Raw genomic sequence first — 27,743 nt, 5'->3', positions numbered from 1 at the left:
TTTGAGCTATTTGCCCAACTTCTGTCCAGCGAATGTCCTTCAAACTCTAACACCTGGTAAAAGATAGAAAAATAAAATGTTATCAGTAATTTTTATATTAAAAATCATGTCCATTATTTTTACCCCTGTTAAAACATATAAAAACAAAATTCAAAAAATGAATTTTTTGTCTAAAACATTTAATTCAATTCAATTTCAATTAATTTTAAATATGTGAAGTGTTTTTCTTATTTATTTTAAATGTGTGTGTGTTTTTGGGGGTATCCCCATTCATAGAAACGGTGATCTCCGTACAAATGGAATTCAACATTACTGCCGAATGGGGGTACGCCATTTTCATTGGTTGGTCCGGCCCATGTGATCCCAAGCGGCACATACACTCCTGGGATACGTGGGCCCTGACGCTGGGCTGAGCAGCTAAGCCTCGAAGCGCAAGTGTTCGTTTCTCCGGGACCACCGGGTACATTCCTAAATATTGTTCTGGTCGGAAGCATCCGCCCGCAGGAAGCCTCCGACTGCAATTTCTGGGCCATTAATTCAGCCAGCATCTTGTGGGAGTGCTTTTTGTGGGAGAGAGTGCTACACTTCTACCACCCTTTGAGTGAAGAAGTATTTCCTGACATCTCTCCTGTGGCTTAGCTCTGATTTTAAGGTTGTGTTCCCCTTGTCCCACATTCTTCCACCAGTGGGAAAAGGTTTCTCTCTATCTACCTTATCAATTGCTTTCAAAATCCTAAATACATCAATCAAACCACGCCTTACCCTTCTATATTCCAGCGAATACAAGCCTGGTTTATGCAATCTCTCCTCATAATCTAACCCTTGGTAAACTAGTAACATTCTGCAATCCATCCAAGGCCAATGTATCGTTTTAAAGTATCGGGGTTAACGTCAGAGGCCATGAGGAATCAACCACGTAGTCTGGACTACAGTTACATGGAGACTCGGGAGGTGCATTATGAGTGGAATTCTGAGATCAGGTTGTCTACTTGATTTCTCACCCCCCAGCCGCCATCCTCCCCACTTTTATGTCTGCGTCAATAATGAAACAGACCCGAAAACATGTATAAGAACATAAGAGCTAGGAGCAGGAGTAGGTCATTTGGTTCCTTGAGCCTGCTCCGCCATTTAACAAGATCATGGCTCATCTTCTTCCTGCACTATCCCCATATCCCTTGATTCCCTTAAAATCCAAACACCTATCAATCTTGGGCTTGAATATACTCAATGACTGAGTATACCCCTCTGGCGTAACGAATTCCAAAGATTCATCACCCTCTGAGTGTTAGAAATTTCTCCTCATCTCAGTCCTAAATGGCCGACCCCTTATTCTGAGCCTGTGATCCCTGGTTCTAGACTCCCCAGCCCGGGGGTAACATCCTCCCTGCATCTACTCTGTCAAGCCCTGTAGGAATTTTGTATGCAACATACCACAGAGAGTTTTAGATCTCTTGTCCTTGACCTTTCTAGCTGTTTTCTGCACGACTCTACAAACTGCTGTATACAAGGATAAATCTAGTAGCGCCAAATTCTTCTCAGAATGTTTCTTTCATTCATTTTTTTGGATTTAGGATCACAGAACGAACAAATTATAAATGACTATTGTTTTGTCTCACTGTGCAGTCTGTAGTGACAGAAACAGTTAGTCTCACTGAAAGGGGTGTCTCGCTGCTTGTTAAAGTCTGCTCTGGCCATTACCAAGTAATGTTCTGCGTTTTATGGGTTTCTCCATTTTAAAATGTGCTCGAGAAGCAATTTATTCCAATCTGTTGGTTCTAGGATCAATTAGTAACTGCCGAACAGTGCATTCCCGAAGAAGATCAATCGTCCTTGCAAGTGTGTATTTGTGTCAAATTGAACTTGGCTCACAATACAGTCCAGTCCCTCTCTGTGGGCTCAATTTCCCCCGAGTGATTTGCACAGTTTGTTTGGCCCGGGCCACTTTTTTTGGCCTAAATTAAAATATCCAAGTTTCCCCAAAGATTGTGCGCCAGCGTAACTCAGTTAGTTACGATTTTTTTAGGTTAATTTTTTTTCTTGTAACCTGATGTCTGCCCCGGTTTTTCATATTCATGCAAGTCTGGCCAATTTACATTTCTCCTCGGACGGCGTATGTGGCCACTCTCAAAAAACCTTCTGGGCACTTAAGAAAAACCAGCGCACATTAAAAAATCGGCGCAGAAAGACACCATTGTTTTTATGCAAAGTTTTGGAGGGAGTCCAGGACACATTAAATATGCATCATCAAGCTTAATTATTTTGAAACTTAAGACGCAGAAAATGGAAGCTGAATGCAATTCTTAAATTTTGGATTTGTTTCAAAGTGCCACACCACCACCGAACGTCTCCAAACCGGGCTCGAGGGTCGGAGTGTCGGCCGGCAGAATCGGTCTGTCGCCCGGACACAGGGGCTCGGGGCTCGGCTTCAAATGAAGCCCGGGCTGGGTGGGGATGTGTGGAAGCCAAACTGAAGGGATGAGAACCTTTACACTATGCAGCCAGCAGCATCAAATGAAGCCCGAGCAGGGGGTGGACCCTGTGCCCCCTGTGGCGAGAGAGCGATTCTGCCGGCCGACAATCGAGCCCGGTGAGGAGACGTTCGGTCAGTGGTGGGGTGGTACTTTGAAAAAAATCTAAAATTAAAGAATTGCATTAGACTTTGTTGCCCCAAATGTCCTCATTTGAATGCCTAGCTTCCTGTTCTAAGCAAGCCAATTGTGCATGCCCAGACCTGGGTGTGGTCCATACTAGGGTGTCAACCTTGGGGAGAGAGAGAGAAGAAAGAAGCTTCTCCTGCTGTCTTGAGCTTCTTGCAAAGGTACAATTTAATCATGGGGGAAATCCTGACAATGCCATACCTTGTGCAAGCCTTCTGCATGATGGTGCTGCGGAAGATATGATTGATTCGATGTCATCGCATGAGGAACCTCAGAGCACATAGGATGATGGGCTAGTGGCCTTACCCATGTCGCGTATATCGAGACAGGCATTCGTACCTGCCCGAGTGATGCAGACTGTGTCAGAAGGCTGCATTTCAGCAAATAAGTTGTAACCGAGATCTGTGAGTTAGTAAAAGCAGACCTGCAACCTAAAAGCGTCAGGAGGATTGCTTTGTCAGTTGAAGTGAAGGTTACAGCTGCACTTTCATTCTATGTATCTGGATCATTCCATGCCACAATTGGGGGTGTGTGCGGCATTTCTCAACATACAACACATACCTGCATTCAGCAGGTTGCTGCACTATATGCCCGGAGGAATGACTGCATAAAGTTCCTCATGACTGCCCAAGCAATGCATGACAGGGCTGTGGGCTTCTCCAGGATTGCTGGCTTCCCAAAGGTACAGGGCTGCATTGATTGTATCTACATTGCCTTGCGAGCACCTTTGGAGGATTCCGAGATGTACAGGAACAGAGCAGGCTTCTACTCCATTAATGTGTAGCTCATGTGTGATGACATGCATCACATCATGTCAGTTGATGCGAGATACCCTGGGAGCACCCATGATGCGTTCATCCCATGTGAGAGCGTTATATCTGCCATGTTTCAGCAGCAGCCAGAAGGGCAGAGCTGGCCACTGGCAGACAAAGGGTATGGCCTCGCCACCTGGCTCACGATGCCCCTACGCGTAACCCGAACGGAAGCTGACCGTGAATACAAAATATCGCACATTGCGACATGCAGCATAATAGAGAGGACCATTGGCATCTTGAAACAGCGTTTCCGATGCCTGGACCATTCCGGAGGCTACTTGCAACACTCCCCTGAGATTGTCGGTCAATTCACTGTTGTGTGCTGCATGCTGCATAACAGTCATCATGAGGCAGCAGCTGTTAGTGGAAGACGCACCTGAGGTGAGAATGGCTGATGATGATGAGGATGATGCAGATGAGGCGGAAGAGGAGGAGGAGGGAGCCATGCAACTACCTGAACCCAGAGCCCGATGGCCCTTTAATGATTGCTCGAGCCTTGCACCAGCAGCTCATCCGTGAACGCTTTGCTGCCTGAAGGCTCAGTGGCAACTATTCCAAATATGACCATGTTTACTGCTTGGACCTGTTCCGTAATGTTGTGTTGTGTTAATGGAACAAACGATGGAAATTATTCTTCTTTACTTCAATTAGTTATGTTAATGATGGAACAAATGATGCAAATGATTCAGTTATAATTTAAAATATATTTTATTCAAAAGTTGAACAAACACTTGCTGGTACTTAACTTAACTTTAATATAAATATTCTTGTATCAAATTTTAAAGTTTTCAGTTAAGATCACTTACAAACGTTAAGATCACTTACAAACTCTAAGATCATTTACAAACTTTTAAACTTGTAAATTTACATAACTTAAAAAAACTTTTAATTTGAGAACAGTTACAACAGTAACAATAACAACAGCAGCAGCAGCAGCAAAGAAAGGCTGCACTCATCTCTCCTCCAACTTATTCTAAGACCGCCCACTGCACTTGGGCTTGTTGACTCCACCCCTGCCCGCAGGCGGTGGTGCATCTTGGATCTTGGGTAATGCGCACTTCCTGATGGCGGGGGAATGGGAGTGGGGAGGTGGGGGGGGGGGGAGAGCTGGCAGTAATTGTAAGGCCCAGCTTGGGCCTCTTCAGAGGCTGGTCAGGGAGTGGCAGTTGATTCTGTTAATGGCCGTGGGGTGTGGGGGTGTGGGCGTGTTCCCTTATTGCAGCAGCTAATTCGACATTCCCTCCCTCATGTGCCCTAACAGTGTCTCAACTACCTCCGACATTCCCTCCCTCATGTGCACCGAGAGTGTATCAGCTGCCTGCGACATTCCCTCCCTCATGTTCCCGGACAGTGTTCCCATTTCTCGTGAGAGTGTTGTTATTTCTCCTGATAACTCATCACCCACCTCACTGATGGTGTCCAGGAGTGATCGCTTAAGGTCAATGCTCTCCGCACTCATTGTCATCATCTGAACCACATCTGTTAGATCCTGCGTCTCAGGAGAGCGCTGTCAAGCTCCCCTTCCCCTCCTCACCCTGGGTGTGACTCGCTGCATCCCACTGGGACCCGCAGCATCAGAGGGTGGGGCCCTGGGTGTGACTCGCTGCATCCCACTGGGACCCGCAGCATCAGAGGGTGGGGCCCTGGGTGTGACTCGCTGCATCCCACTGGGACCCACAGCCTCGGACTGTGAGAAACCATGGAATGTTCCATCATCACTCGTACCACTCAGGAAAGGGCCTGGCACCTCAATGGGCGGCACCTGCACCTCCTCCAGCATGAGTACAACAGTGGGGGTTTCATCCATCCCCTCACCCTGACCCTCCCCCTCACCCCCACGCTCTTGGTCTGGAAGGTGGGATTGGAAGATATTCTCCTCTTCAGGCTCGTCTGTATCTGAATCTTCTTCTGCATCGGCTTCAGCCTCGTCGGGGTTGGCCTCAAGTTCTGCAAAATATAACAGAACAGACAAATGGTTTGCAGTGGAGGAGGAGGCAGGGTATCATGAGTAGGCTCACACAGTGCAGGCAGCAGGCTCATTTGAAGGACCACGATGAGTTGCATCAACCGAAACGTTGCTGACAGAGACATCCCCATGAACCGAAGCATGGCTAGCCCGTGCAGTTTAGCAAAGCCAGACAGTGGGATTTGCAGGACTTACTCTCTCCCTTGAGTGTGGGCCCAGCTTATGCAGTGGTGGTTGCTTTTCTCCAGGCAGGACCCATCAAAGCAGCGACCCTGTCTTCCAAGGGTATCAGTGGGTGCAGACTTGCCGAGCCTCCTCCTGTTCGAGTTCTTTCCCTTTTGTTGTGTGCCATCTTCCTCTGCAAAGATGAAAATATAACTTTTTAGAGAGGGTGTCTTTCTGCTGGGTGGGACATATACAGCTGGTCACATTTACAATTGCAATTCCATTGAATAATTGCAAATATTACTTACACTAACTAATTGACCAAGGTCCTGCCACTTCTTTTTGCGCTGGCCTCCGAACCTCGGGGTGATCACCATTGCACAGTAATCTTCTGCAAGTTGGTTCCAGCGTTTCTTCATTTCTTTTGGTGAAATTTTGTGACCTCTGCTGGTGTCCAGCGCGTGCCATCTGGCCTTAATTACAGTAACTAGTGCCTCCACTTCATCCTGTAAGAAATTCTTGGTATTTGAGCCGCGTTGCATATTGTATTGCAGCTCCGATTTTTCCACTGAGAATTAAAGTTCTCACACACATCAACTGGCTCTTTAAAAATGGCCAAATGCAGACCGGGAGCTGTATGGGGCATGCGCGCCCATAGTAACCATATCAAAAATGTCCTTTTTTATTCACGCATGCGCAGAAGGGGGGCATAGTTTTTATGGCGCAAACATTAGGCTCCACCTGCCCCGCCCCCCCCCCCCCCGGCATCCGCCCCCCCCCACCCCCGCAACCCCCCAAAGCTAAAGGACAGGCTGCATGGCGTCAAATTAAAAAAATAGAATGGGGAAACTTGCTAGTTATTTTTTTGGAGTAATTGGGGCCAAGAAAAACGGGAGTTACTCTTGCAGTACGCCAAAAAATGGCATTGGGGAAAATTGAGCCCAATAAATCTACAATATATTCGAAGTCTTGTGCATAGCATGTACTTACTGCACTCGCCATGCTTGTTTCGGTCACATTTGAGAGATCACCTTCCGACTAGCTGCGAGCAATGCCACAGGAACTCTGTCAGTGATTGTGTGTGTATGAGATAGACAGACCGAAAGAAAGGCAGATTAGACAGATTGACAGGCAGACAGATAGACAAGACAGATACATAGACAGATCGATAGATAGATAGTCAAGACAGATAGATCGATAGATAGACAAGACAGACAGACAGACAGATAGATCGATAGACAAGACAGACAAATAGATAGACAGACAGATTAGACAGATCGATGGAGAGATAGACAAGATAGACAGACAAACAAGACGGAGAAAGAGAGAGAGAGAGAGAGAGGATAGATAGATAGATAGATAGATGGATATAGACAGATTAGACAGATGGATAGATAGATAGGAAGACAGACAGCTAGGAAGACCGACAGATTAGACAGATTGATAGATAGACAAGATAGACAGACAAACAAGACTAAGAGAGAAGATAGATAGATAGATAGGTAGATAAATAGATAGATAGATAGAGCAAGAGATAGAGTGAGAGATAGATAGATAGATAGATAGATAGATAGATAGAGTGAGAGATAGATAGATAGATAGATAGATAGATAGATAGATAGATAGATAGATAGATAGATAGATAGATAGATAGATAGATAGATAGATAGATAGATAGATAAATAGACAGACACATAGCTAGAGCGAGAGATAGAGCAAGAGATAGATCGATAGATAGATAGATAGAGAGATAGAAGAGAATGCTTGCTCTCTGTTGGGATCACACATTCAGAAGGTTAGTCCGATATAGTGACAAACTGAACTTTTAATTTATTTGTAGACAAAATTTGTCTGATCTCAATTGTCTGGGATCATTCACTTTCACAATGCAGGGGGTAATTTTAATCTTTACTGAACTGAACAGGATGAAAATCGGAGGAGTTCCAATTTCGACCCTCATCAGTTTCCTGCTTATTTAGGAAGGCCATTAAAAAAGAAAATCTTCCTTTCATGTTTTGCCGGCGATTTTCCCTTCCTCAGATGTCTTAACATACTCACAATGAATGCATGACACATCACACGGAACACTGAAGGAAATCAATCGGTAATAAGGCAGAAACAAGCGCAATTACACGTCGGAAACCCTCCAAACAAGGAGAGCATTTGGAGGCAAAGATCAGAGGACACGCAGACCAAACAGATTACAGGAAGATTGTTATAAAGACAGCAGGGAATCGTATCCTGCCAACATGAAAAGTAATTCCCGTTGAAGAAGCAACAGTCAAGAATAACTTCTGCCCATATTTTGTTTCATTTCCTCGCTTTTTTTTTACAAAAATACCCCCCCCACCTTTTCTATTATTTTTTAAATTTTAATTTTGTTTCTCTCTGTTTCCTATGGCAGCTGGTAATCATTCTGCCATTCACACCCGATCTAGACTCACCTTTTGTTTCCTAACTTGTGCTAGTACTATCTTAATCCAGCCCATCATCTCCTTTGTCTCTCAAATCTCTTCTGCCTTCCACCCTATCACAGACCTTCCCTTTGTTCTTTCAACCCCCTCCCCCCCGCCCCCTCCGCTCCCCCCACACCCTCTCCTCCCCCTTTCAGGGTCCCAGCACTTCCTGAAGAATCTGTTACATTTCGAATGATTGCCAGTTCATGGAATCCTGGCAAACAGCGTTCCCTTATGCCACCTCATCATCATCATAGGCAGTCCCTCGGAATCGAGAAAGACTTGCTTCCACTCTAAAAATGAGTTCTTAGGTGGCAGTCCAATACGAGAACCACAATCCCTGTCTGTTATATATGCAGACTATAGATATATTCTCTGTGTCGTCACTGTGTAGTTGCATAAGATGGAGACTTGTTACCTGATGTACTATCAGTTAGGTTTACATTGTGTATATACCATGCTGGCACAAGTAGAGGGTGCAACTGGTGGAGACGGGGGTTTCCTGCCCCTGTGGCAGAGGCTGCCCACCAGAGGGCACTGCAGTGGGAGACCTGAGGGTCACCTGCATAGGGGTACAGGGCCCAGTATAAAAGGCTGCCCACCATGCTTGTGCCTCACTCTGGAGTTACGAATAAAGGATCAAGGTCACTACAATTTGAGTATAATACATTGCCTCGTGGAGTCATTCATAAGTACATTACAGACACAACACTGTCCTTTCCACCTTGTTCCTTGAGCTGACCTTCTCCTGCCCCCCGGGTCTCGCTTAGGGCGGTGATGTTGATATCAAAGCGTCTAAGTTCCCGGGCAACTATGGCGGTGCGGCGTTCCGGCCTGTCACTGCTGGAGTTGTCTATGTGGGTCCTGACGTTCCAGGTCCTGAACTTCATGTTAAAGCAGTGAATTATGGATGAAGGGTCATCGACCTGAAACGTTAACGGTTTCTCCCTCCACAGATGCTGCCTGCACCCGCTGAAATTTCCAGCATTTGCTGTTTTTATTCAAGAAATACATCTGGCTCCTCAATGTGATGAAACAAGGCTAAAGTAGATCAAAATGCTGGATTTGTGAAAAGGAACAAGATATTTCAAAAGTAGAATCAGGTGTACATAGACAAACCAGCACCGAAAGTTACATTGTGACTCGTATCCGCAAAGGCACTCCTGCCTCGGAGCCAGAAGATTGAGAGTTCATGCTCCGCTCTGCTGACAGTTCAGTGGAGCGCTGAGCGAGTGTGGGACTATCGGAGGTGCCATCATTTGCACGGTCCGTCAACACCTCAATTTTAAAATCCCAATCCTTGTTTTCAAATCCCTCCACGGCCTCACCCTCCCCTTTCTCTGTAACTAGCTCCGGCACTCTAACCCTCCGAGATCTCTGCGCTCTGCCAATTCTGGCCTCCCCGATTTTAATCGCTCCGCCATTGGAGGCCGTGCCTTCAGCTGCCGAGGTCTTACGTTCTGTCATTCCCTCCCAAACCTCTCTGTCGCACTCTCTGCCCCTTTAAAATGGTCCTTAAAACCCATCTGTCCTAATATCTCCTTACGCGGGGCTCGGTGTCAATTTGTTTTATAATGCTCCTGTGAAGCACCTTAGGATGCTTTGCTACATTACAGGTGCTATATAAATGCAAGTTGTTACTGTTGATTTTAAACTGAAGCCCTATCAACTCTTTCAGGTAGACTGCCAGAACGATTTAAACTTGCACGATACTCTAGGTGTGGGCCCTGGTGAGACCACACCTGGAGTATTGTGTACAGTTTTGGTCTCCTTACCTAATGAAAGATATACCTGCCATAGAGGGAGTGCAACGAAGATTCACCAGACTGATTCCTGGGATGGGGGGATTGTCCTATGAGGAGAGATTGAGTAGACTAGGCCTATATTCTCTAGCGTTTAGAAGAATGAGAGGTGATCTCATTGAAACATACAAAATTCTTACAGGGCTTGACAGGGTAGATGCAGGGAGGATGTTCCCCCCGGGCTAGGGAGTCTAGAACCAGGGGTCACAGTCTCAGAATAAGGGGTCGGTTATTTAGGACTGAGATGAGGCGAAATTTCTTCATTCAGAGGGTGGTGAATCTTTGGAATTCTCTACACCAGAGGGTTGTGGAGGCTCAGTGGTTGAGCATATTCAAGACAGAGATCAATAGATTTTTGGGTATTTAGGGAATCAAGGGATATGGGGATAGTGCAGGAAAGTGGAGTTGAGGTAGAAGATCAGCCGTGATCTTACTGAATGGCGGAGCAGGCTTGAGGGGCCAAATGGCCGACTCCTGCTCCTATTTCTTATGTTCTTATTGATCAGCCAAGATAACCTGGATTTCTGTGGAATTACTGGCTGTCCAAGAGGATAGTTAGAGTGGCGTGTAGCAGTGCAAAGGAAGCAAAGTGGCCCGCAGAGAAAATCAACTACTGCAGGACACTGAGGCCGAGAAATTCATTGTCGACCCGTTTGGGGACGGTAACATCAGGGAGGTGGGACGGAAGTCCCGCCCCTCACGCTAAATTCGAGTTACTGCCCCCTAACGGAAGAGGGGTGCTAAATCAAAGCGCTCCACCTCCTTCCTGGGGCGGGAGCGGTGCGCGCGTCTTAGCAGTGCCACACACTGGGCCGGCGTAGCGCGGCCGCATACGAAAGGGTCTTCGCTCAATTAAAGGAAAAGGGCCCACGCTGCCGACTCTGTCCAACCACCTGCTTGGATCACCGGGGAGCGGGGGCATCGCGCAATCAGCCCGGCACTCAAGAAAAGCGCCGGGCCGACCGATCGCGGCACCGACCCCGCCAACAAACCGCGACCGATCGCGGCACCGACCCCGCCAACAAACCGCGACCGATCGCGGCACCGACGCCGCCAACAAACCGCGACCGATCGCGGCACCGACCCCGCCAACAAACCGCGACCGATCGCGGCACCGACCCCGCCAACAAACCGCGACCGATCGCGGCACCGACCCCGCCAACAAACCGCGACCGATCGCGGCACCGACCCCGCCAACAAACCGCGACCGATCGCGGCACCGACCCCGCCAACAAACCGCGACCGTTTGTGGCAACAAAAAGGTCAGAATGTTTGTTTCCCACAGCAGGCGGCCACCTCCCTTTTTAATTCCGTCCCAGTAGCGGTCGGCCGTCCGCTATGCGTCTCCTGAAGCGGTCACTGTCGTCGCACCCGGCGCTGCTTCAGGGCGACGAATTTTGAGGGGGGGGGGCGCTGGGGCGCTAACGGGGCTCTGCGCATGCCGATGACATCACGATCTCCGGGCGCAAGAGATCGGGGCGCAACGCTGCCGCTAAACACCCGCCGAATTTAACGGGAGTCGTCAGAGGCGCAGCTGCCGATCGCACACTGGTTAGCGCCCCCCCGAGGGTGCTAGCGGGAGGCGCAAACGCACCCAATTTCTCCCCCCGAGAATGTTGGCGGATATTTTATTACCATTTTTTTAAGGATGCTTCCCCCAACACCCCCCGCCCCCCAATCAAAACACCATATTGAAAGGTCACTGGAATCGACGGTATCAACGCTCAGCACATTTATTTGCAGCAATAACCTCCACGATAGTGGGGACTGCACAAGCTCTTCATTGCCGTAACTTAAAGGCGACCAATGAAAGAATGGACGTAACGCGGGTGTTGGGGCGGGGAAGGAGAGAACCTTAATTGTCAATCCTCTCGAAACACCAAAGCAATTTTCTGAGGCAGTGAGGTTCGGAAATAATATTACTTGATGGGAAGGGTGGGGGAAGGGGGGGGGTGTGGGGGGGTGGGGGAGTATTCAACTGATCGATCCTTTTTATTTTACAGCTTGAAATGGGAGCAAAACTGCAATGTGCTAAACAAGAACCACTGAGTTTGTGCGGAACCCGATGGAATAGTGACAGTGTTCAGCAATGGCATTATCAAAACACCTTGTGTATGGTCTTCTATTTTCATACTCGCAAGCAAGAAATAAGACAGCATAGCGATTTGAACCAGTAATGTATACCAATGCATCATCCTTAGATTTTTGGTTTCTTTCAAACTATGGTTAATGCAGAGATATGAAAATTATATAAATATTACCAAGCAAGATTATGTTAATGAAATATGAAAATATATTCACAATTATGATAGAAACATAGAAACATAGAAAATAGGTGCAGGAGTAGGCCATTCGGCCCTTCGAGCCCGCACCACCATTCAATAAGATCATGGCTGATCATTCACCTCAGTACCTCTTTCCTGCTTTCTCTCCATACCCCTTGACCCCTTTAGCCGTAAGGGCCACATCTAACTCCCTCTTGAATATACCTAATGAACTGGCATCAACAACTATCTGCAGTAGAGGATTCCACAGGTTAACAACTCTCTGAGTGAAGAAGCCTCTCCTCATCTCGGTCCTAAATGGTTTACCGCTTATCCTTAGACTGTGTCCCCTGGTTCTGGACTTCCCCAACATCGGGAACATTCTTCCTGCATCTAACCTGTCCAGTTCCGTCAGAATTTTATATGGTTCTATGAGATCCCATCTCATTCTTCTAAACTCCAGTGAATACAGACCCAGTCTATCTCGTCTCTCCTCATATGTCAGTCCTGCCATCCTGGGAATCAGTCTGGTGAACCTTCGCTGCACTCCCTCAATAGCAAGAATGGCCTTCCTCAGATTAGGAGACCAAAACTGAACACAATATTCCAGGTGAGGCCTCAACAAGGCCCTGTACAACTGTAATAAGACCTCCTTGCTCCTATACTCAAATCCTCTCGCTATGAAGGCCAACATACCATTTGCCTTCTTTACCGCCTGCTGTACCTGCATGCCAACTTTCAATGACTGATGTACCATGACACCCTTTTCCTAATCCGTCGCCATTCAGATAATAATCTGCCTTCCTGTTTTTGCCACCAAAGTGGATAACCTCACATTTATCCACATTATACTGCATCTGCCATGCATTTGCCCACTCACCTAACCTGTCCAAGTCACCCTGCAGCCTCTTAGCATCCTCCTCACAGCTCACACTGCCACCCATAGACAGATTAATGCAGCAACAGAATATTTGTCGACCAAATTTTAACATTTGCTTCATTTTCATTTATACATGCATAATTAGGTTAAATTGCACAGGAACTTCAGAACAGGAGTAGGCCATTCAGTCCCACTATTTAATTAAATCATGGCTGATCAGTACGCCAACTCCCTTGACCCGACTTTGATCCGTATCCCTTGATACCCTTACTTAATAAAAATAAGCCAATCTCAGTCTTGAACATTTCAATTGACTCAGCACCTGCAGCCTTTTGGGGGAGAGAATTCCACATTTCCACCACACTTTGTGTGAAAATGTGCTCCCTGAGTCCAGTCCTGTATTGCTTCGTTCTAATTTTAAGATGATACCCCCATGTTCTGGATTTCTCTATCAGAAGAAATAGCTTCTTTGTAACTACTCTATCAAATCATAGAATCACAGAAATTTACAGCAGGAATGAGGCTATTTCGGCCCATTGTATCCACAGTGGCTGACAAAGAGCTATCCAGCATAACCCACTTTCTAGCTCTTGGTCCATAGACCTGTAGATTACAGCACTTCAAGTGCACATCCAAGTAGTTTTTAAATGTGGTGAGGGTTTCTGCCTCTACCACCCTTTCAGGCAGTGAGTTCCAGACCTCCACCATCCTCTGGGTGAAGAAATTTCCCCTCAAATCCCCTCTAAACCTCCTACCAATTACTTTAAATCTATGCCCCCTGGTTCCTGATCCTTCATAATTTTATACACTTCAATAAGGTCCCCCCTCAGCCTCCTCTGATCCAATGAAAACAACCCCAGCCTATCCGATCTTTCCTCTTAGCTAAAATTCTCCAGTTCAGGCAACATCCTCGCAAATCTCCTCTGCACCCTCTCCAGTGCAATCACATCTTTCCTGTAATGTGGTGACCAGAACTGCACGCAGTACTCCAGCTGTGGCCGAACTAGTGTTTTTTTTCAAAAGCAAAATACTGCGGATGCTGGAATCTGGAATAAAAACAGAAAATGCTGGAAATCTCAGCGGGTCAGGCGGCATCTGTGGAGAGGAAGCAGAGTTCACGTTTCAGGTCGATGACCCTTCGTGTTTAAAGCATAACCTCCCTGCTCTTGTAGTCTATGCCTCGGCTAATAAAGGCAAATCCGATTATCATTTTAAACACCTTGATTAGATCATGCCTCAATTTCCTAAACTCAAGGTGATGCAAGCCATATTTATGCAACCTGTCCTTGTAATTTAACCCTTTAAGTCCCAGTCATCATCATCATTATAGGCAGTCCCTCGGAGCGAGTATGACTTGCTTCCACGCCAAAAAAGGATGCGTTCACAGGTGTTTCAATGAAGGACCTAATATTCTAGGTCCCGAACTATATCCTGAAGGGTGGAAGATGCCTGTGTGTGGATTTTTTTAACGTGTGGTGGCCGTTGCACACCAGCCACCACACGAGCTTGACAGAGATAGGTCTTGGTCCAGTGGCAAGGATTAACCAAGACGACTGGAGACCAGCTTTGCTGCACGGACCTAGTGTGCACACATATCACAGTGTGGGCTGGTCCGTGCTGCCCCTGGGCCCTCGCCTCTTCTGGGCCTCAGATTCACGCCTCTCCTGGGTCCTGGTCACTTCCCTCCACGGACTCTTGCCCCAGTATCATATCGGTGAATCTGCGCTGTACATCCTCAAAAGCTAACTTGAGTAGGACTTGAACCCACAACCTTCTGACTCAGAGGCGAGGGTGCTGCCCACTGAGCCACAGTTGACGTTTGAGCATAAATGTCTAGTATAGAATCAGGAGCACATTCAAACTGTAGGAATCTCAGTACAAATTGAGACATGAAAGATTCTCACACGGACCGATACATAATTATATACAATTACATAGAACTTCACGGCACAGGAACAGGCCATTCGAACCAACTGATCTATACTGGTGTTTATACCCCACATGAGTCTCCTCCCACCCTACTTCATCTAACTCTACCATCAAAATATTCTATTCCTTCCTCCCTCATGTTTATGCTAGCTTGTGTGTCAGCTCTAGCTTAGTGGTAGTCCCCTCGCCTCTGAGTCCAAAGTTTGTGAGTTCAAGTCCCACTCCAGAGACTTGAGCACAAAAAATCTAGGCTGACACTCCAGTGCAGTGTTGAGGGAGTGCTGCACTGTTGGAGATGCCGTCTTTCAGATGAGACACTGAACCAAGTCTGCCCTCTCAGGTGGATGTAAAATATCCCATGCCACTATTTCTAAGAAGAGCAGGGGAGTTATCCCCAGTGTCCTGACCAATATTTATCCCTCAATCAGCATCACTAAAACAGATTTATGGTCATTATCACATTGCTGTTTGTGGGAGCTTGCTGTGTGCAAATTGGCTGCCGCGTTTCCCACATTACAACAATGACTACACTCCAAAAGGTACTTCATTGGCTTTGGAACGTTTGGTGGTTGTGAAAGGTGCTTTATAAATACAAGTCTTTCTTTTTTCCCTGAACTATATCTACGTTATTCGCCTCAACCACACCCTGTGGTAGTAAGTTACACATTCTCATCACTCTCTGGGTAAAGAAGTTTAACATTTTGTTGGCAATCTTTTCTTTCAGAGTATTCTATTCCTATTAGTTTTCAGAGACGCAGATGTGAAATAAGTGAGTGAGATGCTGTTTGCAAGTCCCATTGGGTTTATGATTGTCTATACCAACAGCTGCCTCATAAGTGATTTTTTTTTATATACGCAGCCTGTCAAAGATAATGTTAAATTTTCATTTTGTATCGAACACATTTTTATTACATATTGTACGAAAAATCAATTCTAAAGAAAGCTCGGTGCCATCACTTCATTTCTCAATAACCCAGTTGGAGCACTGTAATTGTAACATATTTCCTATCAGCTATGGTTCAGTGTGTAGCACTCTCACCTCTGAGTCAGGAGGTTGTGAGTTCAAGTCCCACTCCAGTGACTTGAGCACAAAAAAATCTAGTCTGACACTTCATGTTCAGTGCTGAGGGAGCGCTGCACTGTCAAATGTGTCTTTTGTCAGACGAGACATTAAACCGAGGCCCCCTCTGCTTTCTCAAGTGAACGTAAAAGATCCCATGGCACTATTTTGAAGAAGAGCAGGGGAGTTATCCCCGGTGTCCTGGCCAAAATTTATCCCCTCAGTCAATATTTTTTAAAAAACAGGTTATCTGGTCATTATCACATTTCTGTTTGTGGGAGCTTGCTGTGCGTAAATTGGCTGCCACGTTTCCCACATTACAACAGTGACGACACTCCAAAAGTACTTCATTGGCTGTAAAGCGCTTTGAGACTTCCAGTGGTCATGAAAGGCGCTATATAAATCCAAGTTTTTCTTTGTCAATTAGTAATAAGTGGGAACCAAAATGCCCGCTGCTCAGAGAAGAAGAACTTGCATTTGTATAGCATCTTTCATATCCTTAGGACATCACAAAGTGCTCCAATGGAGTACTTTTGAAGTACAGACACTGTTATGTTGCAGGTAAACTCTTCAATGCCGTTTGCAAAGTTCCCCAGTATCTCCTGTATTAGCTGCTCACGGTGTGGTCTCCTCTACAACGGGGAGACCAAACGCAGATTGGGTGACTGCTTTGCGGAACATCTCCGTTCAGTCCGTAAGCGTGACCCCGAGCTTCCGGTCGTCTGTCACTTTAATTCTCCGTCCCACTCCCACTCTGAGCTCTCTGTCCTCGGCCTCGTACACTGTTCCAATGAGGCTCAATGTAAGCTTGAGAAACAGCACCTCATATTTCGATTCGGCACTTTTCGGCCTTCCGGACTCAACATCGAGTTCAACAATTTCAAACCATAACCTCTGTCCCGATTTTTTCACAAGGCAGCTGTTGCTGCGTATGCCATTCCCATTTACACCTCCTCTAGACACATCTTTTGTTTCTTTATCTGTCCCATTACCATCTCCTTTTGCTTTGTACTATCATACCTTTTGTCATTTCATCTCTCCTGCCTTCCACCCTATCACAGACCTTCCCTTTCGTTCTTTCCTCCCCCACCTCACCTTTTCCTATCCTTGCTCAAAACCTGTTACATCGCGAACATTTTCCAGTTCTGATGAAAGGTTATCTCTGTCTCTCTCTCTCTCTCTCGCCACAGAAGCTGCCTGACCTGCTGAGCATTTCCAGCATTTTCTGTTTTTATCCCCAGTACCTCACTGGACATTGCCACCTCGGAAGGACTGATCTCATTGGTAGCAGACAGTGATCAACTTGGACCGATTCTACACGTCCAGCTTTCAGGAAATGCTGCTGTGGCTCAGTTGGCAGCACCCTCGCCTCTGAGTCGTGAAGGTTATGGCTCCAGAGACTTGAGCACAAAATAACCCAGGCTGACACTCCAGTGCAGTGCTGACGGAGCACTGCACTATCGGAGATGCCGTCTTTTGGATGAGACACTAAACCAAGCCTGCTCTCCCAGGTGGATGTAAAAGATCTCAAGACACTATTTTGAAGAAGAGTTATCCCTGATGTCCTGGGGCCAATATTTATCCCTCAATCAACATAACAAAAACAGATTATCTGGTCATCACATTGCTGTTTGTGGGAGCTTGCTGTGTGCAAATTGGCTGCCACGTTTCCCACATTACAACAGTGACTACAGTACTTCATTGGCTGTAAAGTGTTTTGAGACGTCTGGTGATTATAAAAGGTGCTATATAAATGCAAGTCTTTCTTTCTGAAATGTTCCCCTCTTGCTTTGATCAAAACGTGTTTGACTTTAAAAGGAACTGCGTAATCCTCTTTGTGCGATACTGTAAAGCGAATAGTCACACTATTGTGCAAAGTCAAATTATGCCATTCACTTTGCCCCATTCAGTGAGGTGGTGTTGACTATAAATTGACAATGTAAATGGCACGACAATACACTGATTTCACTCCATTGTGATATCCTGTTCCTTTTATAAAATTGCACTTTGTTCCTGCACAAAATAAAATCATGAAGGCATAATTGCAGTCACAGTGAGAATCCATTCAGGGCATTTTATCTTAGCATTAAATCACTGCAATGCGATGGTAGCCGATGTAGGCACTTACTGAATGGAGTTTTCAATGCGGTTGATTGTGAGGAAAGCGGCCAGGTTTGCTGTGTAGGAGGATATGACGATCAGCGCAAAGAGCCACCAAACGCCCATCATCATCCGCGTAGCTAAAGTAGTGTAAGGAACCTCTCCGCCTGTAACAAGGGAAAAAAAAACTAATTATATTCTTCTATTAAACAAACCACGCGTGCACTTACACCACAAAAGCAAGTTGAGCAAATTTATGGGAAGTTATGCTAAAACTGTATCGAACCTTGGTTAGATCACACTGCATCATCATCATCATCATAGGCAGTCCCTCGAAATTGAGGAAGACTTGCTTCCACTCTAAAAGTGAGTTCTCAGGTGACTGAACAGTCCAATATGGGAATTACCGTCTCTGTCACAGGTGGGACAGACAGTGGTTGAAGGAAAGGGTGGGTGGGACAGGTTTGCCGCACGCTCCTTCTGCTGCTTGCGCTTGTTTTCTGCACGCTCTCGGCGACGAGACTCGAGGTGCTCAGCGCCCTCCCGGATGCTCTTCCTCCACTTAGGATGGTCTTTGGCCAGGGACTCCCAGGTGTCAGTGGGGATGTTGCACTTTATCAAGGTGGCTTTGAGGGTGTCCTTGAGATGTTTCCTCTGCCTACCTGGGGCTCGTATGCCATGTAGGAGTTCTTATTAGGAGCGCTTGCTTTGGGAGTCTTGTGTCGGGCATGCAGAATATATGGCCCAACCACTGGTTGAGTGTGGTCAGTGCTTCGATGCTGGGGATGTTAGCCTGATCGAGAACACTGACGTTGGACTGTATACAGTTCTGCTCGCCATATTATAAAAAGGATAAAGAGGCACCGGAGAGAACGCAGAGAAGATTTGCAAGGATGATACCAGAAGTGCGAGGGTGTACACGTCAGGAAAGGATGAACAGGCTGAGGGGTGACCTAATAGAGATCTTTAAAATTATGAAAGGTTTTGATAGAGTGGATCAGAGAGAATGTTTCCACTTGTGGGGAAGAGCATAACTAGAGGCCATCAATATAAGATAGTCACCAAGAAATCCAGTAGGGAATTCAGAAGAAACTTCTTTACCCAGAGAGTGGTGAGAATGTAGATCTCGCTAACACAGGGAGTGGTTGAAGCGAATAGTATCGATGCATTTAAGGGGAGGCTAGACAAGCATATGAGGGAGCAGGGAATAGAGGGTTATGCTGATAGATTTAGATGAGGAAAGATGGGAGGAGGCTCGAGTGGAGCATAAACGCCGGCATGGCGTGATTGAGCTAAATGGTCAGTTTCTAGGCCATATATCTCATGTAATCCTATGTAAATGGGCTTAGGTGCTCTCTTTGAAAGAAAGATTTTTTAAATTCACTTTCCCTTTAGGTAAGGTCGGGTAGGGTCTTGTAGGGGTAGGAATTGGACCTTGATGCACTGACGGAAAATGGGCACAACGCGGCCCAATTTCAGGGACCGATGTCCTGCACCCCAATGACGCCCGAAAAACAACCTCGTTAAAACATTCTGCAGATGTCCCTGGTGGCCAGGAGTTAGGTCCCCTCACATATGTAAATGAGGCACCTGCTTTCGGTCCCCGCAGCGAAATCATTTACGATGGTTCTTCAATGACTACCCACTAAGCCTTGCCTTCGTGCAGAGCCAGGAAGAGCTCGGTTGCTCCCCCCAACCCCCGGCTCCCCACATGCCCCTGACAGACGCTACTGGCCGAGATCGGCCAATTTCCTGCTGGGCCTCCCCGCCCCTGCTCCCCGGTATTTACCTGAGGCTGCTGCCGGGAAGGCAGGCGGGCTGAAGTTAGTTGCAGGAAAAGGATCAGCTGCCCATGGACGAGTGACAGCCACTGGCAACGTGCCCAGATTATTCAGATGAGGCCCGATTTTAGTCTGGCCTGAGGCCTCCAGTTTGAACATAAGAACATAAGAAATAGGAGCAGGAGTCGGCCATTTGGCCCCTCGAGCCTGCTCCGCCATTCAATGAGATCATGGCTGATCTTCTGCTTCAATTCCACTTTCCTACACCATCCCCATATCCCTTGATTCCCTTAATATTCAAAAATCTAATGATCTCCCTCTTGAATACACTCAAAGACCAAGTCTCCACAGCCTTCTGGGGTAGAGAATTCCAAAGATTCACCACCCTCTGAGTGAAGAAATTTCTCCTCATCTCAGTCCTAAATGGCCGACCCCTTATCCTGAGACTGTGACCCCTGGTTCTAGACTCCTCAGCCCTGGGGAAACATCCTCCCTGCATCTACCCTGTCAAGCCCTGTAAGAATTTTGTTATTTGCCTCAACCACACCCTGTGGTAGCGGGTTCCACATTCTCACCACTCCCTGGGTAAAGAAGTATCTCCTGATTTGATTTTTATTAATGACTATTTTCTATTTATGGCCTCTAGTTAGGCTCTTCACTTAAAGTGGAAACATCTCCTTACATCTATCTTCATAATTTTAAAGACCTCTATTTAGGTCACCCCTCAGTCTCCTCTTTACTAGATTAAACATAGAAACATAGAAAATATGTGCAGGAGTAGGCCATTCGGCCCTTCGAGCCTGCACCACCATTCAATATGATCATGTCTGATCATGCAACTTCAGTACCCCATTCCTGCTTTCTCTCCATACTCCTTGATCCCTTTAGCCGTAAGGGCCACATCTAACTCCCTTTTGAATATATCTAATGAACTGGCCTCAACAACTTTCTGCAGTAGAGAATTCCACAGGTTCACAATTCGCTGAGTGAAGAAGTTTCTTCTCATCTCGGTCCTAAATGGCTTACCCCTTATCCTTAGACTGTGACCCCTGGTTCTGGACTTCCCCAACATCGGGAACATTCTTCCTGCATCTAACCTGTCCAATTCTGTCAGAATTTTATATGTTTCTATGAGATCGCCTCTCATTCTTCTGAATTCCATTGAATATAAGCCTAGTCGATCCAATCTTTCTTCATATGTCAGTCCTGCCATCCCATGAATCAGTCTGGTGAACTTTCATTGCACTCCCTCAATAGCAAGAATGTCCTTCCTCAGATTAGGAGACCAAAACTGTACACAATATTCAAGGTGTGGCCTCACCAAGGCCCTGTACAACTGCAGTAAAACCTCCCTGCTCCTACACTCAAATCCTGTTGCTATGAAGGCCAACATGCCATTTTCCTTCTTCACCCCTGCTGTACCTGCATGCCAACTTTCAATGACTGATGTACCATGACACCCAGGTCTCGTTGCACCTCCCCTTTTCCTAATCTGCCACCATTCAGATAATATTCTGCCTTCCTGTTTTTGCCACCAAAGTGGATAACCTCACATTTATCTACATTATACTGCAGCTGCCATGCATTTGCCCACTCACCTAACTTGACCAAGTCACCCTGCAGCCTCTCAGCATCCTCCTCACAGCTCACACTGCCACTCAGCTTAGTGTCATCTGAAAACTTGGAAATATTACATTCAATTCCTTCGTCTAAATCATTAATGTATATTGTAAATAGCTGGGGTCCCAGCACTACACCACTAGTCACTGCCTGCCATTCTGAAAAAGACCCGTTTATTCCTACACTTTGCTTCCTGTCTGCCAACCAGTTCTCTATCCACGTCAATACATTACCCCCAATACCATGTGCCTTAATTTTGCACACTAATCTCTTGTGTGGGACCTTGTCAAAAGCCTTTTGAAAGTCCAAATACACCACATCCGCTGGTTCTCAGTTGTCCACTCTACTAGTTACATCCTCAAAAAATTCTAGAAGATTTGTCAAGCATGATTTCCCTTTCATAAATCCATGCTGACTTGGACCGATCCTGTCACTGCTTTCCCAATGCGCTGTAATTACATCTTTAATAATTGATTCCAACATTTTCACTACGACCGATGTCAGGCTAATCAGTCTATAATTCCCTGTTTTCTCTCTTCCTCCTTTTGCCTTTGCCTGATTAGTCCTTCCTGATAGTTATCAGAAACCTCTCAGTTCTGGTACAATCCTTATAAATCTTTTTTGCACCCTCTCCAGTGCCCCGAACTCCTTTTGGTAATATGGAGACCAGAATTGTGCACAGTACACCAACCAAGGTTCAATACAACTATTTTGGTGTAAAACAATAAAATGGTACTAGAATCGACAAATTGACCAATAAAACCTTTTACATTAAAGAATCAAATTAAAATTTGGTTGCCGGGGGTGATGATGCACTCCAGTCCCTCCGGCGCCCACCTCTCGCGGACATCACATGCTCTATCTCCGGGGACACCCTGGCTCGCATGTAACCGCGGAAGAGAGGCAGGCAGTCGGGCCGAACGACCCCCTCGACCGCCCGCTGCCTGGACCGGCTGATGGCCCCCTTGGCCATGCCCAGGAGCAGTCCTACGAGCAGGCCTTCAGACCTGCCCGCTCCCCTCCGCACAGGGTGCCCAAAGATCAGGCGTGTGGGACTGAAGTGCAACCAGAATTTGAAGGAGCAGCCCCCAAGGTCCGATCCAAGTTGTATAAAATTAGAAATCTCCTACAGGGTGCACATGCTCAGTGACAAAGGCTTCACATCCCATAGTTGTCAAACCTCAATGGCATCAGGCCTGCAGGGCATACCATAGCAATTGTCTCAGATATCACTGATCCGCTCAACAAACTGATTAACCAATCAGGTGGCTGAATGTGTACCAATCAAAAACCAATTCCATTCACTTGACAGTTAGGGAAATGCTACCATTCATAGAAACATAGAAACATAGAAAATAGGTGCAGGAGTAGGCCATTCGGCCCTTCTAGCCTGCACCGCCATTCAATGAGTTCATGGCTGAACATGCAACTTCAGTACCCCATTGCTGCTTTCTCGCCATACCCCTTGATCCCCCTAGTAGTAAGGACTTCATCTAACTAGTTCATCATGAATGAACTAATAGTTCTCATCGCCGAGAGCATGCAAAAATCAAGCGCAGGCAGCGGAAGGAGCGTGCAGCAAAACAGTCCCACCCACCTTTCCCTTCAACCACTGTCTGTCCCACCTGTGACAGAGACTGCAATTCCCGTATTGGACTGTTCAGTCACCTGAGAACTCACTTTTCGAGTGGAAGCAAGTCTTCCTCGATTTTGAGGGACTGGCTATGATGATGAATAAGTACCAGACAACCGACAAATCAAACGATTCAATATTTTGCTCCAACTTCTTTTATTACCCATGTTGCTTTCCAAGCAACCAGTTCCACTAGGAACAGGACTCCTTGTTGTCATTAATGAGCATAGAGACCCAAACATCATGGGTTTTAACAGAAAAAAGGCTAGATTCTATTTGATAGCACTGAACACAGAAAGGGGAACATCAAGTATCAGTGTTGAGGCTCCAGTGACCCATCTTTTAGTCAGCCAACGGGTCCATGCCGGTGTTTATGTTCCACACGAGCCTCCTCCCACCTTACTTCATCTCACCCTATCTGCATATCCTTCGATTCCTTTCTCCCTCATGTGCTTCCCCTTGAATGAACATAAGAACATAAGAAATAGGAGCAGGAGTAGGCCAGTTGGCCCCTCGAGCCTGCTCCGCCATTTAATAAGATCATGGCTGATCTGATCATGGACTCAGCTCCACTTCTCTGCCTGCTCTCCCTTACCCTTTACTCCCTTATTGCTCAAAAATCTGTCTATCTCCGCCTTAAATATATTCAATGACCCAGCCTCCGCAGCTCTCTGGGGCAGAGAATTCCACAGATTTACAACCCTCTGAGAGAAGAAACTCATCCTCATCTCAGCGGCCCCTTTATTCTGAGACTATGTCCCCTAGTTTTAGTTTCCCCTATGAGTGGAAATATCCTCTCTGCATCCATCTTGTCCAGCACTATCATTATCTTATATGTTTCGATAAGATCACCTCTCATTCATCTGAACTCCACTGAGTATAGGCCCAACCTACTCAACCTCTCTTCATAAGTTACTTTTATGTCAAGGACAATTTGAATTACAGCCTTGTGACAGGAATGCAATACCAGGAAAATTAAGAGGTGAAGTAATTAAAAGCTAATCAACCATTTCAGACCATGATACTAATTTTACAATCTCATTTGGCATTAAAATGTGATATTCTCAGGTAATCCAGCTAATGATGACGCTCATATTTTTTTATAGGCCTCCTGGCCAATGTATGTCTGCTAGATTTTACCAGCAATTTTACATTTAAAGGTACATGATGCCACCAACAACAATTTAAGACCCAGTCCTGAACAACTTATATGCAGATGAGACTTTAAATTGAATTGTCTAGTGTGAACAAGAATGGCGGGTCAGATTTTGCTGTCAAGATAATGATGGGGCTAATGGTGTTGGTCTTGATTTTTGGGTAAATGGTACAGCAACTTCAGGGAGGGAGCAGATGTGCGGTCAAATGCCAAAATCCACAAGTTGGTACAGGATATACCCTGTTGGTTGCCCCCCTGTTCACTCAGGTCCCACATGCCCTGTTTCGCAAATTGTGCCATTATCAGCTCAGACTTTCTGCAACTTTGTGAGTAAACTTTTTTCAGCCGAAGGGTGTAGGAGCAAATCTAACTCACGGCGGATGCTCCTACAACAAAATTGGCCTGCCATTATTTGGTTCAAGAATTGTAGAACATATGTGGGCATAGTTTCCGCTTTGGGCACAATCGGCGATTCCGGCACTAATTGCACCCAAAATTGGGCCCGTTTTGAAAAGTGTTTTGGTTTCCCTCTGGAGTTTTCAATCAAACTCATTTACATATCAGTGCACGCAAATTCTGCCATGAACCAGCGTTTTAAAACCTAATTAAAAAAAATACTTGCTTTAAAAGATATTTCTTGATCTATTTAAAAGCGGTAACTTGGTGCAGTTTGATTAATGCAGCTGAAAATCAGTTAATCACATAAAATAAGCATTTTAACTCATTGCGTCAAATCCACCACCTGTGAGTAATCCGATTTTAAATGACTGAAAATGACTTTTAAAGAATATACAAAATTGTTAGCTAGTTAAAAAAAAATCAATCAAAACTTTTCAAAACCTGCCTATTAAAGTCCTTGTGCCCAAAACTTCCAGCTTAACTTTTTGAGTCTCCTCAAAGGCCAGCAAACAAGCACAATTAGCGAAAACTCACAATGTTGATTAATTAACCCTGGGGGGGGGGGCCTGGACAGTTTTGTGGGTGGGGCCTGCTTAGAAACATAGGAACAGGAGCAGGCCATTCAGCCCCTTGAGCCTGTTCCGCCATTCAATGCGATCGTGGCTGATCTGCTACCTAACTCCACATTGGTTAACAAAAAGCTATTAATCTCCGATTTAAAATCAACAATTGATCCAGCATCAATTGCCGTTTGCGGAAGAGAGTTCCAAACTTCTACCACCCTTTGTGTGTAGAAGTGTTTCCTGCCTTCCCTCTGAAAGGTCTGGCTCTAATTTTTAGACGATGCCCCCTGGTCCGAGCATCCCTAACCAACAGAAATGGTTTCTCTCTATCTACCCTATGTAAGGGTTACATATTTCGTGATCAAGGCACAGCAAGAGGCCACGGACTAAAATGGTTTAAAACAAAACCTGTGGGACTGTTGAAAGGGACAAAGAGCACCAGCCTGGGGCAGTGGTGACGCCTAACTGATTGATGCAATTTCTGGAGGCGGGAGCGAGACCCGATTAACATCGAGACAAAGGGTTTAGATATAATCAAGCAGAGAAGCCCATGGATTAATTGGCTGGAGGGGAAAACCAGTTCCCCATGGAGACTACAAGTCTGCAAAAACCCAAGACAACAAAGGATCCCACAAGGCGTGCATTTTTGGGTAACGGGGCACAAGAGATAAGATCTTTTGCCCTGTCGATTCCGTGCACAGAAGGTGTGAATTGTGACCATTCAAACAGATCCAGAGCCATCGTCACAGCCATCGAGACTCATCCAGGCGCATTAACTGAAAACGAACACCCTACACCTACCTGTTCTCTGTAATATCTTGAAAACTTTGATCAGATCACCCTTTAACCTTCTAAATTCGAGAACCCTAATTTGTGTAATCTCTCCTCGTAACTTAACCCTTGAAGTCCGGGTATTCTGGTAAACCAATGCTGCACTCTTTCCAAGGCCAATATATGCTTCCTAAGGTGTGGTGCTCACAGTACTCCAGGTGCTGCTAGCATGATGCTTTCAAAACTAGCGCAAAAGATGGCGGAAACTCTAGTTATGCTTAAAATTCTGCAATTTTTTTGTGCTGGTTACACCACTATCAGGCGAATTGTGTCAATAAAACCAGTGCAATCGAGCGGAACCTCCAAGCCATGGACACGTAGCACGTCACCAATTGGCCAAAGTGTGTGAGACCGTGTCCAATATTACAACGGACGAGTAATATTGAACCAATAGCAAACACTCGGCCATAATTTGCGGCCCTGATGGGTGTGTATGAGGTGCGCCCATGCCTGTAGGGGTTGCGCAAGTTCCAGTTTGGGCACGCGCTGAAACCCGAAACCTGCAATCTGTCAAAAATTCTTGTGAAAATTCCTGGGAAAAGGGACCTCCGCGGGCAGAGAGTTGGGGATATTTGCCCAACTTCTGCCCAGCGAATGCCCGTCAAATTCTTGCACCTGGTAAGAGTTTTAAAAAACAGAGAAATAAAATGTTATTAATAATTTATGAATTTAAAAGCTGTGCAATAAGGCCAGTTTATTTTGAGCCCCTTTGAAACATGTACATTTATTTTTCAAAAAAGGTAATTCTTGTCTTAAATATTTAATGAAGTGCCATTTTAATTAATTTTAAATATGTGATGGTCTTTTAATTTTTTTTTAACATTTATTTGACGTGTAGAGGAAATTTTTGGCGTATTCCCATAAGTACGAATGGGGATTCCCTTCTGTTATTGGTTGGGCCGGACCACATGATCCCGGGTGCTCATGAATCGCCTGAATCCCTGGGCTACATGGGTCTCTACCCACGAGTACCCAGAGAGGCCCAGGACCACGAGACTCCGTACCTCCCAGACCACCTGGTACGCGGGCATTTTATTTGTGGATCGGAGGCATTTTCCCGCGGGAAGCCTCCGACTGCAAATTCAGAGCCATTGAGTACCATCAGTGAATGTCAAAGTACTTACTTAATTGAAGGAGTGCATTTGAAATCATGAAAGCAAACTGCAAATAATTGCTGTTTGTTATTTAAACTTTGAGATTGTTACCTTAAGTGAGAAGCATCTGGTCAGTATTTGTAATATTTGCCAAGTATCAAACTTTCTTGATTTAGTTATCATCACTGTACCAGAGATTTGATAGGATGAGTAGGTTGGGCTGTACTCATTGGAGTTCAGAAGAATGAGAGGAGATCTTATTGAAACATATAAGATAATGAGGGGGCTCGACAAGGTAGGTGCAGAGAGGATATTTCCACTCATATAGAGGAAACTAAAACTAGGGGACATAGTCTCAGAATAAGGGGCTGCCCATTTAAAACTGAGGAGGAATTTCTTCTCTCAGAGGGTTGTAAATCTGTGGAATTCTCTGCTCCAAAGAGCTGTGGAGGCTGGGTCATTGAATATATTTAAGGCGGAGATAGACAGATTTTTGAGCGATAAGGGAATAAAGGATTATGGTGAGTGGCCGGGGAAGTGGAGCTGAGTCCATGATCGGATCAGCCATGATC

At 45.8% G+C, this 27,743-nt stretch overlaps 1 protein-coding gene across 1 annotated transcript in view; it reads right to left on the bottom strand.

Moving 5' to 3' along the window:
• Positions 1-27,743, bottom strand: part of grid2 (glutamate receptor, ionotropic, delta 2) — a 467,741-nt gene that overhangs the window by 199,611 nt on the left and 240,387 nt on the right. The window contains exon 11 of the mRNA XM_070859425.1: positions 18,123-18,261. Within this exon, the coding sequence (XP_070715526.1) occupies positions 18,123-18,261 (139 nt within the window). The remainder of the gene's footprint in view (positions 1-18,122; positions 18,262-27,743) is intronic.

The sequence above is a fragment of the Pristiophorus japonicus genome, chromosome 2, assembly GCF_044704955.1.
Source record: "Pristiophorus japonicus isolate sPriJap1 chromosome 2, sPriJap1.hap1, whole genome shotgun sequence".
Lineage (NCBI taxonomy): Eukaryota > Metazoa > Chordata > Chondrichthyes > Pristiophoridae > Pristiophorus > Pristiophorus japonicus.
This window is presented reverse-complemented; position numbering and strand designations above follow the sequence as displayed.